The sequence below is a fragment of the Jaculus jaculus genome, chromosome 1, assembly GCF_020740685.1.
Source record: "Jaculus jaculus isolate mJacJac1 chromosome 1, mJacJac1.mat.Y.cur, whole genome shotgun sequence".
Lineage (NCBI taxonomy): Eukaryota > Metazoa > Chordata > Mammalia > Rodentia > Dipodidae > Jaculus > Jaculus jaculus.
The window spans coordinates 48083512-48097936 of record NC_059102.1 but is presented as its reverse complement, the minus strand read 5'-3'; the positions used below and the strand labels follow the sequence as shown (position 1 = coordinate 48097936).

At 35.9% G+C, this 14425-nt stretch overlaps 1 protein-coding gene across 1 annotated transcript in view; it reads left to right on the top strand.

The window, feature by feature from the left end:
* Positions 1–14425, top strand: part of Pten (phosphatase and tensin homolog) — a 92205-nt gene that overhangs the window by 20168 nt on the left and 57612 nt on the right. Inside the window, exon 3 of the mRNA XM_045151405.1 lies at positions 13628–13712. Coding sequence (XP_045007340.1) covers positions 13628–13712 — 85 coding nt within the window. The remainder of the gene's footprint in view (positions 1–13627; positions 13713–14425) is intronic.

The window sequence follows — 14425 nt, the reverse complement described above, 5'->3', positions numbered from 1 at the left end:
TTGAATTTGCACTGCTACTCTTAGATAAAACTTTGTGCCTGGCGCCTGTATTTTTTGTACATGAAACATCCTGTTAATTTTAGACTGTGAGGAAAGTATATTGTTTTGTTAGCATTCATTTCTGTTTTTATCAAGACAATTATAAGTCATGAAAAGAATGACACTTTTAGACCTTTTTGAATAGGAAGATAATGTGTATATAGGTTATATCTTACATTGAGGCTTTTTGTAGTAATATTTTTTATTTATTTGCAAAGAGATTGAGAATGGAGTTTGGAATGGTCGTGTACACCTTTAATCCCTGCACTTGAGGGGCAGAGGTAGGATCACTGTGAGTTCGAGGCTACCCTGAGAAGTGAATTCCAGGTCAGCCTGGGCTAAAGTGACACTCTACCTTGTAAAAAACACGAGAATGGGTATGCCAGGGCCTCTAGCCACTGCAAAGGAACTTGAGATGAATATACCACTTTGTGCCTCTGGCTTTATGTGGGTCCTGGCGAACTGAACCTAGGTTGTTAGACTTTGTAGGCAAGCATTTTAGTCTCTGAGTCATCCCTCCAGCCCTATACTGATATATATTTTTTAATTTTTTTATTTTTTTGGTTTTTCGAGGTAGAGTCTCACTCTGGCCCAGGCTGACCTGGAATTCACTATGTAGTCTCTGCCTTGAACCCATGGCAATCCTCCTACCTCTGCTTCCCAAGTGCTGGGATTAAAGGCGTGCGCCACCACGCCCGGCTCTATACTGATATTTTTTATCCAAATACTGAGCGTTTAGAAGTTATCCATTCTGTTTAGTTATTATTTCAGTGATATAGGATGCTAAGAGTTCCTGTCTCTTATTTTCATTCCCCCCCCCCCACCTATTGGTATGTTTGTCTTCCTGTATATAAAACAGTGTTGTAAAATTTTATTTACTAGTTGAAAAGGTTGTTTTTTCTTATCTTATGTTTTCCTTCTTTTAAACTTTAGCTTAACTATTTTTTCCAAGTTTTCTTTGTATGTTCTTTGAATGTGAAACTTCTCTGTCAGTCATGAGCACTAGTTTTGCTTTCTCCAATTGCAGTAATTTATATTCTAATAGTATCCTTTCAGCAAAAAACATTGTTACATAGTTAACTAAAATTAAAGTGTTAACTGTTTAAACTGAACAGTGTAGACTTATTTTCATTTTCATATCTACTAGTACATTTAAAATGTTATTTTAAAATATAATATTAAATTCTAAAGTGAATTTTGCCTAACATTTTAGTATATATAATATCAGAGTTTGGAGGATAATTTACTACTCAAGATAAAGTTGATAAAATGATTAAAATATCTCCACTGGAATAGAAATATTTATAATATTAGAGCTGGCAATTACAAAATTAGCAGTGTGATTGCTTGTTTTCCTTTTTTTTTTGAGGCAAGCTTAACAAATTGGCCTTTATTTTAATGTTAGAGAGGCAGGGTGAGAGAATTGGCATGCCAGGGCTTCCAGCCACTGCAGTTGAACTCCAGGCACGTGTACCACCTTGTACGCATGTGTGACCTTGTACATTTGTGTCACCTTGTGCGTCTGGTCTAGGTGAGACCTGGAGAGTTGAACATGGGTCCTTAGGCTTCGCAGGCAAGCACCTTAACCACTAAGCCATCTCTCCAGCTCTTGTTTGGTTTTTGAGGTAGGGTCTCTAGCCCAGGCCGACCTGAAAGTCACTCTAGTCCAGGCTGGCCTCAAACTCACAGTGACCCTCCTACCTCTGCCTCACAAGTGCTGGGATTAAAGATGTGTGCCACCACACCCAGCCCTGATTCTTTTTAATATAGTAATGAGTAACAGTATGTATGTATTCATATTTTAAATATTATTATTTTTTTATCTGCAAAGAGAGTATATGGGTGAAACAGGGCTTCTTGTTGCTTCAACAAAATCCAGATGAATGTGCCATTTTTTGCACCAGGCTTTACATGGGTACTAGGTAATTGAACCTGAGCTGGTAGGCTTTGCAATCAAGCACCTTTAATCGCTAAGCTATCTTCATAGCTCAATCTTTATATTTAAAATTCAGATATTATTTGTAGTTCATGTTGTTATTCTCCAGACTAAAATACTGCATTTAGGGCAAAGCTATTTTTGCTACTTGGGGAAAAAAATGTTTCTGAATGATTTCCAGGCTTGTTGTATGGGGTAAAGGAACTTGTCTTATTGTGCGTGTTGTATTAAAAAGCCGTATATGAATTGAAGCAGTCCATTGCACTCATTTGGAGACTTTCCTCTTTTAAGATAGCTTCCAGTTAACAGGGTTTATTTACTCTGAATGATAAAATTTGTTAGAAGCAAATTTAAAACTTTTGTTATTTTGACTAAGTTAATAGCATATAAAACCTATTTGCCGGAGACACATTTGTATTAGAATTTTGTGTTAGTATCTTCTGTGAAGTAGGTGCTGAATATTTGAATTTTTTCATGGTTGTGTCTTTAAGATCAGTACAGATGGACATTTTGCAAGTTTTTTGTTTTTGTAGAATGTATAACCACTTTTAAGTGAATTCACGCTAAATATTACTAGATATTCTGAAGTTGCTGGTATGGTCTTTGGCAATTTGTAAATCTTAACCACTGTTTTTTATTCAACTTCCTTTTTTAAAAAAGAATTATTTATTTATTTGAGATAGAGACAGGTAGAGGTAGACAGAAAGAGTGAGTGGGTGTGCTAGGCTTTCCTGCCAGTGCAAATAAACTCCAGATACATGTACCACTTTGTGTATCATGCTTTATGTGGGTCCTGGGGAATCGAACCCAGGCTGTTGGGCTTTCAGGCTTTTAAGCTTTGCAAGCACATGCCTTTAACTGCTGAACCAGACCAGCCCCTACCACTGGCTTCTTTTAAACTATAAGTTAGTCTCCATATATCTCTGCTTTGTTATAAAGTGGTTAAGCTGTTTTTAATAAGTAGAATATTAACAGAAGTACTTTACAAATCTAACATTGACTATAAAAATCTCATGTACTTTATGGTAATGGTGGATCAATTACCATTTATTTTAAAATATTTATTTATTTGGGGGTTGGGAGAGGCAGTTATAGAGAAAAGGAATGGGTGTAACTAGGGCCTCCAGCCACTTCAAACAAACTCCAGATGCATGTATCACCTTGTGCATCTGGCTTAAATGGGTACTGGGGAATTGAACCTGGGTCCTTAGTCTTTGCAAGCAGGTGCTTTAACCCCTAAGAGCCCTCAATTACTGTTTTAACTTTAACAGTTCTGTATGCATCATGATTGTCCTATAGAAAATTAAGAGTTAGCATTTTGCTTACTTTTCATAGTACTGTTAGCCAGTATGTTTACTATATGTTGTTGAACTGATAATCTTTTTTTTTTTTTTGGTTTTTCGAGGTAGGGTCTCACTCTGGCTCAGGGTGACCTGGAATTCACTATGTAGTCTCAGGGTGGCCTCGAACTCTCAGCGATCCTCCTACCTCTGCCTCCCCAGTGCTGGGATTAAAGGCGTGTGCCATCACGCCCGGCTCTGATAATCTTTTTGAAAGCTGTTAGGTATGCTATATCTGTATTTTGTTCTTGTCATTAGTCGTCAGTTTTCTGGTTTTTTTTTTTTTTTCTTTTTGTCTTCATCATTGTCGTCATCAGCATTTTTAGTGGAAACAAAACCGGGGGTGGGGAAGATGCAGTTGAATTCTCAAGTAGGAAACCAGTTTTATCATATTCTTCCAGATACCTAGGAAGAAGGTAATTGTTTCATATACTCATTAAAACCAGGTAGTTGGGCAATTTAAATCTTTAGAGGCTCACAGATAGAGGCTTAAACAGTTGTAGATACATTATTTCAGAACTAAAAGCTGCTGTAAAGAAAATTTGTTATTATTGGGCTGGAATGATGGCTTCATGGTTAAGGCACTTGCCTGAGAAACCTATGGACCCAGGTTTGATTCCCCAGTACCCACATCAGCCAGATGCACAAGGTGGCTAGAGATCCTGTCACGTTCATTCTCTCTATCTGCCTCTTAATCTCTCTCTAATAAATATAGATTTGAAAAAGAAAAAATTGATGAACTTGAGAGGACTAGTAAATAACCAGTAAACATACTTAGTAAATTATGCTTTATCATTTAGAGTTCCTAACATTAGATTTATGGTAATATAATTTAATTTGCTTAAATTTAAATACTTTAAGTTCAAAGTTCTTTGTTCATTGAACAATTAAATATTATTACACCAAGTGTAGTATTTGTACATTTATGGTTTGAATTACTTTTAAAAGGGTTCTTAAGTTTAAGGCATTGAGTAGAAGAGAGGTAAGTACTTTCTTTTTCCTTTATTGGGTTATGAACCCAGGCATTTTGAATACAAGGAAAGCCGTCTGTCACTGAGCTAATTACCAGCCCCATCTTTTAAAAACTTGTTTTCCTTGTGTGTTTGCATGCATGTAACATATGTGGAGTATGTGCCTTTGTGGCACCTCATTTTCTCGGGTTGTGCTTGCCTTGGTGCCTGGAGTAGAAGTTGGTTGTCCTGCTCCATTGCTGTTCTGTTCTGACTACAAAACTTGCTGGCTTGCTCTCTCTGTCTCTCTGTCAAGCAGAGAGAGAGAATATGAATGAATGAGAGATTTTTTTTTTTATATTGAGCTCTGCTTTCCTATAGAACTGGGGTTACATCTGTTTATTTGTGTTATGGGTATTTGAACTTGCGTGGGTTTCAGTCCCAATGCTTGCTCAGTAGTCACACTTAACTGATCTTTTCACTACTGCTTTTTATTTTTATTTTTGTTATTGTTACTATTTTTTTTTTTTTTTTGAGGTAGGATTTCACTCTAGCCTGAACTCATATGTGGATCAGGCTGGACTGAACTTTCTGTGATCCTCCTGCTTCTGCCTTCTAAGTACTGGAACTACAGGCTTAGACTGCCACATGAGCTGTAAGAATGTAATGCTTCCATTTAGGGGGGAGATCTAGTTGAAACTTAAAGCAAAAATGCATGCAAATTTTTAAATTGTGATAAGTCATGATATTAAGGCTTGAAGAAAAATGTGAGGAGAGTTTGTTTGAAAAGTGGAAAACTTCAGTAGAGTTCATAGTTTATGTGGCAATGTTCTTTTTGGTTTGGCACTGGTAGCAGGTAACTTAAGTATTACAAAGAATCTGTAATTTATGTTAAAGTTAATTTCAGTTAATATATCAAAATTCTACTTAAAACTTTTGTAGCTAACATTTGGAGTTGCTTTGTATTGAAACCTTAATAAGACTCAGTGCAAGCTCAAATAATAATAACCTCTTATTTACAATTATAGATTCTTTGCGGTTTTATAGAATTAAAGATATTTTTAGATTAAAACAATCAATGAAGTTGAAACAAATAATACACACACACACACACACATACACACACAAAGATTGAGTGATTTACCTGAAGTCATTGGCTTTTGATTGCAAAGTTGGGAATGTAACCTTGGTGTTGTCTATTAAATGAAAATATTCATTCCATGGTTAGCACAGGGCTTGACACCTATTAAATACTTACATGACCGGTTCCCCTATTGCTTCATGCGTCTTAAGCGCACTCTAACTCTTACAACTTTCCACTAGTGACCTTTTGCTTCAGAAGTATTTATGAGACCCTGGGAATATGGGTGTATAAGATAGGTACATAAGCCAAACATTTGCTAATGACAAATCATGAATTTCCTTAAAATAATTCTTTGGTATACATATAATTTTACCATGCATTATTAAAGAGGAAAGCAAATTTGCATACTAATGAGGTAGATGCTTTTATTCTTACATAAAGAATTGAATCTTTTAGACCTGGTGGGTGTGGTGGTACATGCCTTTAATCTCAAAGGCAGAGGTAGCAGGATCACTCTTGAGTTTGAGGCCAGTCTGGGACTACAAAGTGAATTTCAGGTCAGCCTGGGCTAGAGTGAGAACCTATCTGGAAAAAATAACTAAAAAGAAAAGATTTAAATCTTGGCTGGATATTTGATACTGCAAAAGAACATCTCTTAAAATTTTTAATCCTGGGAAGATCTCTTTTAAATATGTAGAACAAATGGCAGAAGTGTGTTTTTAGAAATAGTTGGAAATTTTGTCCTAAGCGAAAATTCAGTTAGCAAGTTTTGAAAAATATTTTTTGCTTATTTCCAAGTAGAGAGAGACAAAAGAGAATGGGTGTGCCAAGGCCTCCAGCAACTACAAATGAAGTGCAGCTGTATATGCCTCTTTGTGCATCTGGCTTTATGTGGGTTCTGGGGAATCAAACATGGGTCATTAGGCTTTGTAGGCAAGTGCCTTAACCACTGAGCCATCTTTCCAGCCCCGACTTCATCATCATTATTATTAGTTTTGATTTTCGAAGTACAGTCTCACTCTAGCCCAGGGTGACCTGGAGTTAACTATATAGTCTCAGGGTGGCCTTGAACTGACAGTGATCCTCCTACCTTTGCCTCCTGAGTGTTGGGATTAAAGGTGTGTGCCATGCCACCACAGCCAGCTATATTTTATTATTATTATTAAGCTTAAGTTACAAGTAAAGGAGCAGTTTTTAAATGAATGTTTTTATTATGTGGGTGTTTATGTGAATGTGGCACCTGACTATGCCACATTGTAAAGTCATGATATATAACCATGTCAGTCCATTTCCACCTTGTTTTGAGGCAGGGTTTTTCTTGTTCACAGCTACATTTGCCAGAGTGGCTGCCCCACAAGCTTCTGGAATCTTCTGTCTTTGACTCTTTTTTTTTTTTTTTGTAGGTGTGCTGGCATTATAGATACTTGTGTTATGCATATGGCAAAAATCAAACATTCTTACCCAATCCAAATTCATACTAATTAAAAAAAATTTTTATGTAATTATTTGTTTGAGAGAGGGGGAGAGAAAGGCAGGTAGAGGAGAGAGAGAGAAAAAAGCACACCAGGGCCTCTGGCCACTGCAAATGAACTCCAGATGCATGCGCCACCTTGTGCATCTGCCTTACATGGGTCCTGTGGAATCAAACCTGGGTCCTTTGGCTTTGCAGGCAAGTGCCTTAACTGCTAAGCCATCTCTCCAGCCCAAGACATACTAATTTGGTACATGCTGAGGAAAGACGTGAGTTTTGAATGGATATTTTAATCACAACACGTTCAGAAACCTTTTATTGTTGACTGATACTCTCTGATCTTCACATTTACTTAATGTCCCGGTGTGATGTGATAATTCACTGTTTAAGAAGCTGGGCTCTAAAGCATATACTTACCCATTATGCCAAAGTATATGTAAATATAGCTCCAGATGCCAATAGTATTTCACTTTGTAATGACTTTAATCATTAAAATCCCATACCTTATAGCGTGTAAATACTTTGCATATCATTACGTAGTTGAAGTAATAATGGTGGAAAAATTTATATGTTCAGTATAGGTGTAATTTTATTGATTTTTTATTCTCAGTTTGGGTGTTTGAGTGGGTAGACCTCAAGTGATACAAAGGGTTAGATGTAAATATATTGTTATGTATATATGTTCTTGTTCTTATGTGGTTTCAATTTCTAGAAATATATGTGAAATGTAGCATGGTGGCACATGCCTGGGGAAAAATTTATAATGTGTGGAGAAGAAAAACATTGTATGTTAGAATGATTTTGTTTATGGCATAATGGTTTGTCTCAGGTTAGGTGTGGTGGCCCACACCTGTAATCCTGGCACTTCGGAGCCTGAGGCAGGAAGATCATGAGCTAGCCTGGAATACATAGGCCAGCATGGACTATATAGTGAGACCTTGTCCAAGACCAAGCAGTTTAAGTATTTGCTTCAAATTTAGTACTCAGGTAGTTGCTAACACCAATTTTAGAATTGTTCTTTGTGCTGTAGGTAGATTTGGAAATATGAAATTTACAGTCTCCGTGTACTAGGGTGGAATAAAAAGCTTGTACTTTGGAATTCTGTGGATATTTGGGTTTGAATCATAGCCTATTTGTCAGCTTTGGGACTGGGAAACTAACTAGCTTGTTTTTCTTCTTTCAGCTTTTCATTTATGAAATGGTGTGCTTGGTAGTATTGTGAGGATTAAATGGGAATGTATTTGGTATGCTGTTTTGTACATGATACTCAACAGGCACTTGTTTACATCTTGTTGATTTAGGATGGAGACCAAAGATTGGGGTAAAATTTCAAAACTGTGTAAATAAGAAAGATTAGACTCTGGAAAAATGGAACTTTGAAAGAACTGAGTTCCTGGATGGAATCAAAGTTTTGCTCTGCAAAAAGTTCCCATGTAGATTTTGGCCTTTTAATTCCATTTATGTATGTCCAGTTAAGTTGTGTTCTATGTCATGTCATCCTTAAAACTGTACCTAATTTTTTGTCAGTCTGATCTTTCCTTATATCTTTTTGTGTGAGCTGCATTGGATTGCTTTTTCTTGCATACTTCATATATTTCTGTACCACTACTCTAGTCTTGGGGTATTCTAAACATTTATGTTTTTTCTTTGGTCTTCTGATATATGACTTACCTCTTTAGGGTTATTTAACATAATATGTTCTTGGTGAACTTTTATCTACCTCTCTTTCTCTTAATAGACTTAGTCACCCCTCTTTACTACACTTGATCTTAGCCAAAAGGCCGAGAAGCTATAGTCACCCCTCTTTAAAAAGTGTTTTACTTATTTAAATAATAGCACTTTTAACACCTCTTTAGGTTGAGTGTATGTTTCTGTCTTCCCTGAAGAACAGGAACTCCTTAAGATCTTGGCTTTACTTATGCTTATATTCTCAATGCCTGTTACACAGTATGTTCAATATGCATTCGAATAATTTCAGAAATGAAGGAATGGGTCAGATGAATTTAGTGAGTATGTCAAATATACTTGTGTATATACTAGTGAGTATACGATTTGTGCATAGTTATAAACAAACAGTTTTCTTAAGTAAGCAAGTAAGGACTGAGGATATAGCTCAGTGGTAGAATACTTACCTGGCATGAACAAAGCTGACTTGATCACCAGCAAAAAAAACCCCCAAAAAACCAAAATAACCCCCTCTAAAAAATACAAGGTCAGGGAATTAAAGTACATTAACGAAATTCATTGCCCACTTATTTGCTTCATTAATTAGTATACTACAAGACAAAATTCAAACATAGTTCTAGATAGAATGACCATACATAGTTCTGGAGGTCTGTACTTTTGTGCTTTTTGAAAAGAAAAATCTAATTAGCATTCTCACAGAAAAATGGTTTTGGTTAGGTAAGTTTGTTAATGGTAATAATAACATTTCTTTTAACAAACAACTCATTGTTGCTTTGTTCAGAAAAGCTTAAATCATTTCAATTTGTATGTGTGTGTTGAGGTGGAAATAAGGCCCTCACACTTGCTAGGCAAGCCCTCCACCACTCACTTACCTCTCACAACTCCTCAATTTATAATTTTTTTTGGGGGGGGGGATTCGAAGCAAGTTCTCACTCTAGCCCAGGCTGACCTGGAATTCACTGTGTTGTCGAAGGCTGGCCTCAGAATCAAGGCAATCCTCTTACTTCAGCTTGAGTGCTGGGATTAGAAGTATGTACTACCACACTCAGCTGGCTATACTTTTGATCGAAATGAATTTATAATTTTAAAAAATAATTTCAGATAGTTGTCACTGCTTTTGGGCTCCCTTCTGCTTCAGTTCCTTTCTGTCATTTCCTATTTTCTTCTGCTTGTGCGTCAAGATGAGTTCAGAGGAAAAGGTTCAAGAATTATATTGCTTTTATCTTGTTTTTGTTTTTTCCTTAATTAAGCCTTCTTTGCTTTTTTTCTCATTAAGGGACATAATACACCAAAACATTTTAATTAAAGAGCTGTATTTAAATAAAATTATTTACAAGCACAGAAAGACAGAGATGAAGAGACACAGAAGAAGGGGCGAGAGAGAGAGAGAAAGATAAAGAGAATGGGTGTGCCTGGGTCTCTTGCTACTGCCATTGAACTTCAGATGCATGCACTGCTCTGTGTGTCTGGTTCTATGGTGCTGGGGAATTTGAACTTGGGCTGTCAAACTTTACAAGCAAGCATTCTAACTGCTGAGCCATCTCTCTATCTAGCTCAAAGAGCCGTATTATTATTATTTTTTTGGTGATACAGTTTTCTTGAGAATAATAAATTGCAGGTAATATTTGTGATTTAAAATAACTTTACTTGGAGTTTTTGTTTTGTTTTTTCCCCAAGGTAGGGTGGCCCCTAGTCCAGGCTGACTTGAAATTCACAGTGATCCTCATACCTGTGTCTCCTGAGTGCTGGGATCAAAGGCGTGTGCTACCACATCTGGCTTGGAATCTTTTTTTTTTTTTTTTTTTTTGAGGTAGGGTTTCACTCTAGCTCAGGCTTACCTAGTATTAATTATGTAGTCTCAGGGTGGCCTCGAACTCATGGCGATCCCCCTACCTCTGCCTCCCAGAGTGCTGGGATTAAAGGCATGTGCCACCATGCCCGGCTTTGGAATCTTTTAAATAAGACTGCTTTGAGTTGGAGTGAATTTATGTGTTTTTATAGGGATAAAAGTATGTTCCTGACACATAAATGTTATTTAAATCCTGGAGGTTTTTAATTGTTACGTAACATTTTTAAAGGTAGAAATCCAGTATTTTTAAAAACTACATGTAGAACTGGGTCTGAGTCATGCAAGACAGAATTTTGTTCCTGTATGTGGCTTAGGTGCAATTATAATACATAAATTTAAAAATATGAAAATAGTATTGTATAATAGCAAAAATATGGAAAAATAATTTTGTCACCTAGAAAGTACTGTTCTTGATACCTTAGCGCCCCCCCCCCCCCCCCGGCAGGGTTTGCTTTAGCCCAGGCTGACCTGGAATTTACTGCGTCTAGTCTTGGCTAGCCTTGAACTCAGTGATCTTCTTACCTCTGCCTCCCAAATGTTTGATTGAAGGCATGCCTCACCACATCTGGTGCATTAATTTTTTCATCTTTTGTCTATATATGTCATTGTATAATTTATCAAAATCGTTTCACACTTTATATTTTGAAACCTGCTTGGTGTTATTTTTTTTTTTTTTTTTTTGAGGTAGGGTCTCATTGTTCAGATCAGATTAAAAATTTTTTTTTGACCTTCAAGTATTTTTTATGGCTACCTTGCCTAAAACAGTGTCTGGCCAAGATTGTGCCAGTGTCATGGCTTGTTAGCGTTCATCCGTCTGCAGATGAAAGGCAGAATAGAATCTCTTTGACCCTTAGAACCTGATGCTAACTGGTTGAAGTTGCCCAGGTCACATCCTATAGACTTCTTTTGTCTTGTGTACTCATAATGTCATTTAACTTGTTCATTTATGTATAAATTCCTTATAGGAATTTTTTTCTCTTAAATGATGATGCTCTGTAGTTTTATGTGGAGCGTTTGTTCTTCCAGGGGTTGCATGAGGTGTGCTTGATTCATGGTGATGATGAGTTTGGTCTCAGTTTGCGTTTGAGGCGAGCTTGGGATACATGAGATCTTGTTTCAAAAAGCCAAAAATGAAATTAAAACAGTGAAATTATTAGAAGCTGATTAAAATTTCTCTGGAGTTGTTTTTCATGAAATGTTTCTATTAACAAATAGAATAAAAGTTAGGTGCCTATATAGCCCCTGAAGTAAAATTATTTTTCCTGGTTGTTAATTTGATAATCATTTATAGCTGTTTTTAGTGCATGGGATTTAAAAAAAAAAAGTCTGTTTTAATGGTACTAGAAATTGAGCCCTGGGCTTTGTTCTTATGAAGCAGACGCTGTACCATTGGGCTATATCACTAGTCCTAAAATTTATTTTAACAATTCAGAGATTGAAGTTTGAGTTGTAGAACATACACCCTGTGTTTTTTCCCTACCACTGTCACAAAACAGCATATGACAAAAAGTTCAGAATTATTTACAGATACACATGGCAGTCTTGCTTCTATCCATACCCGCTTTGAACTAGCTATCACTATATCTTGGTTTCTTTACAGAAGGGTGTATGTGTGTGTGTGTGTGTGTGTGTGTGTAGAGAGAGAGAGAGAGGGAGGGAGGGGGTGACCGAGGGAAGGAGGGATGGGGTCATTCAAATTCAAGGTGATATCTTTGTCAATAGTCTTTCTGACCTTGAACAGAAGGTGTATTTTTATTTTTGGTTTACTTTGTTGTGCACATTTTTGTCTTAACATAGTCTGTAGGTCTCACTAGTCAACACACAACACATAGTTGTCTCATAAAATAGAACATATAATGCACGCACAAATAGCCTAATTATATCAAAATAAAAGCTTTCAATAATTTGGTAAATTATTTTTGGATTGATAATAATACTGAGAACTGGAAATGTAGTTCACTAAGGAAACCTTTGGATCTAAGCCAAGAATGGAAGGCAGGCTGGCCTGCAAGCTGGCGGGCAGGAGGGTAGAGCGGAGAGAGCAAAGCACGTGTGAGCAGGGAGACAAGAGGGAAAGAAAAAGGGAACATGGAAAGAAGGAAGGGCCAAAGAGAAAAAGGAAGCTAGAAAAAGCAGTAAAAGCAATTCCTAACTCTGAAGTACAAAGAATAAAAGAAGTTAGAAAAGAATACTCAATTAGGTAAAATATGTGGAAGGTAAATGGATCTGGAATTAACTGGGCAGAGATCTTTAGTGATTGTGTTTAAAGGGAAGTTTTTAGGCTACTTGGCTTGGTTGATGTGAAAAGTCTGTTACAGAATCATGAGATTAAAGAGGATTCATGAGGTTCCAGAAAAAAAAGAACTGGCATAATGGGTAAGATTCATTGAAATGTAGATTTTTGGTTATTTACAGCAAATTGGAAATAATTTGTTGAGTATAGAGATTTGTTTTTATGCCATTATTGTTTAACATAATTGAACATGTACATGTTAAATATTGATTACAGAGTAATAAATTTTCATAAATTACAGAGAGTAGTAAGGCTTCAATCTCAGTTCAGCATTGGGAAGTCATAGGCAGCAAGGGCTGGAGGGGATCTAGAGGTTTTCTTTCAGCCTGGTCATTATGTAGTATAGATAAAGTTACACATCTACTTAAAGGGATACTGCTCTGAAATCTCACTGAGTCTCATTGAATCTACTTCCTTGTATCTTGTCATATCTTTTTAAGCAGGGTCAATTAGAAGTTGTACTGTTAAGTTTTTTCAAACAGGTACAGATTTTTGTTTTTCTTTGACTTTTGTCCTGACGTTTATTAATTCTGTTATTTGCAAAGTCTGAGAGCTTTATTTTTATTATATGCATAAATACTGTAAACATGGCAATGAACTTACTTCAAGCTCTGCTTTTTTTAAGAGGAGAGAGAAAGAGAGTATTTAGAGTCAGGATCTCACAATGGGTGGCCTCTGACTACAGTGCCTCTTGAGTGGTAGGATTATAGGCATGTGCTACCATGTTCAGGTCAAGCTTACTGTACTAAGTAGAGGATTCTTAATGTTACTTTGTTGTAAAATTGTTTTGAGAATTTTTTCTAAAGAATGTATGTACCAGTGTTTCTTAATTATACATGATAGGTTGTAGACAAGTACATTTGACAACCTTTTATTTATTATAGCTATAGTGAGGAAAGTTTTTTGGAACTAGCTAATATTTTAAAATGCATGCATAAATATTGCATATTTCAGATATTTCCTTAACTTAAATATCCAGATATTTATCCAAACATTATTGCTATGGGATTTCCTGCAGAAAGACTTGAAGGTGTATACAGGAACAATATTGATGATGTAGTAAGGTAAGATCTCTTCTTCTATTTCAAATATTAATGAATTACACTTAATGTTGTATTTTCATTTAGAAAAGATTCTGAAAGATAGGAACAGATATACATTGTGGTGTCTACCTTATTGCTACGCAGTCTTATGTGACTTAAACTACATAGTAGACCCTAGTGGGATGCAGCTAATTTGATAGGAACTGAATGTATGTAATCGTGCATTCTTGCATTTCATAAGATTCCTCTCACCAGGTTAATACCTGGATCCTATTACAGTGAGATTTTAATCTTTTATATTTCACTTTTGGACTTAAGTAGTAAATCCTTGAGTAAGTTTACTCAGCTATATTTATTCATACTGAGGTAATGATGATTGATGTGTCATGTATTTTTATGTAGAACAATTTTTACACCATTAGTATTTAGTAACTGTGGGGGCATGCCAGACCTTAATTATTTTTATAATTTTCCATAATTTCTAAGTATAATTATCATTTAGTTCAGAGAAATGTCTTTCTTAAAACCTATTTAAATATTATTTTTAAATACACTTGCTGTTGACATTTATGACATTGGAATTTGTGTGTCTTAATATATAGTGCATGAATAATGATAAATTTTGAATACTTCTAATTAATTAATTGTTGGGTCTTGCTTTGTTGCCATTGTTGGCTTTGAATTGCCTTAGTGGATTTTACAGTTAAATTTCTGGATTATGTCCTTTATATTTT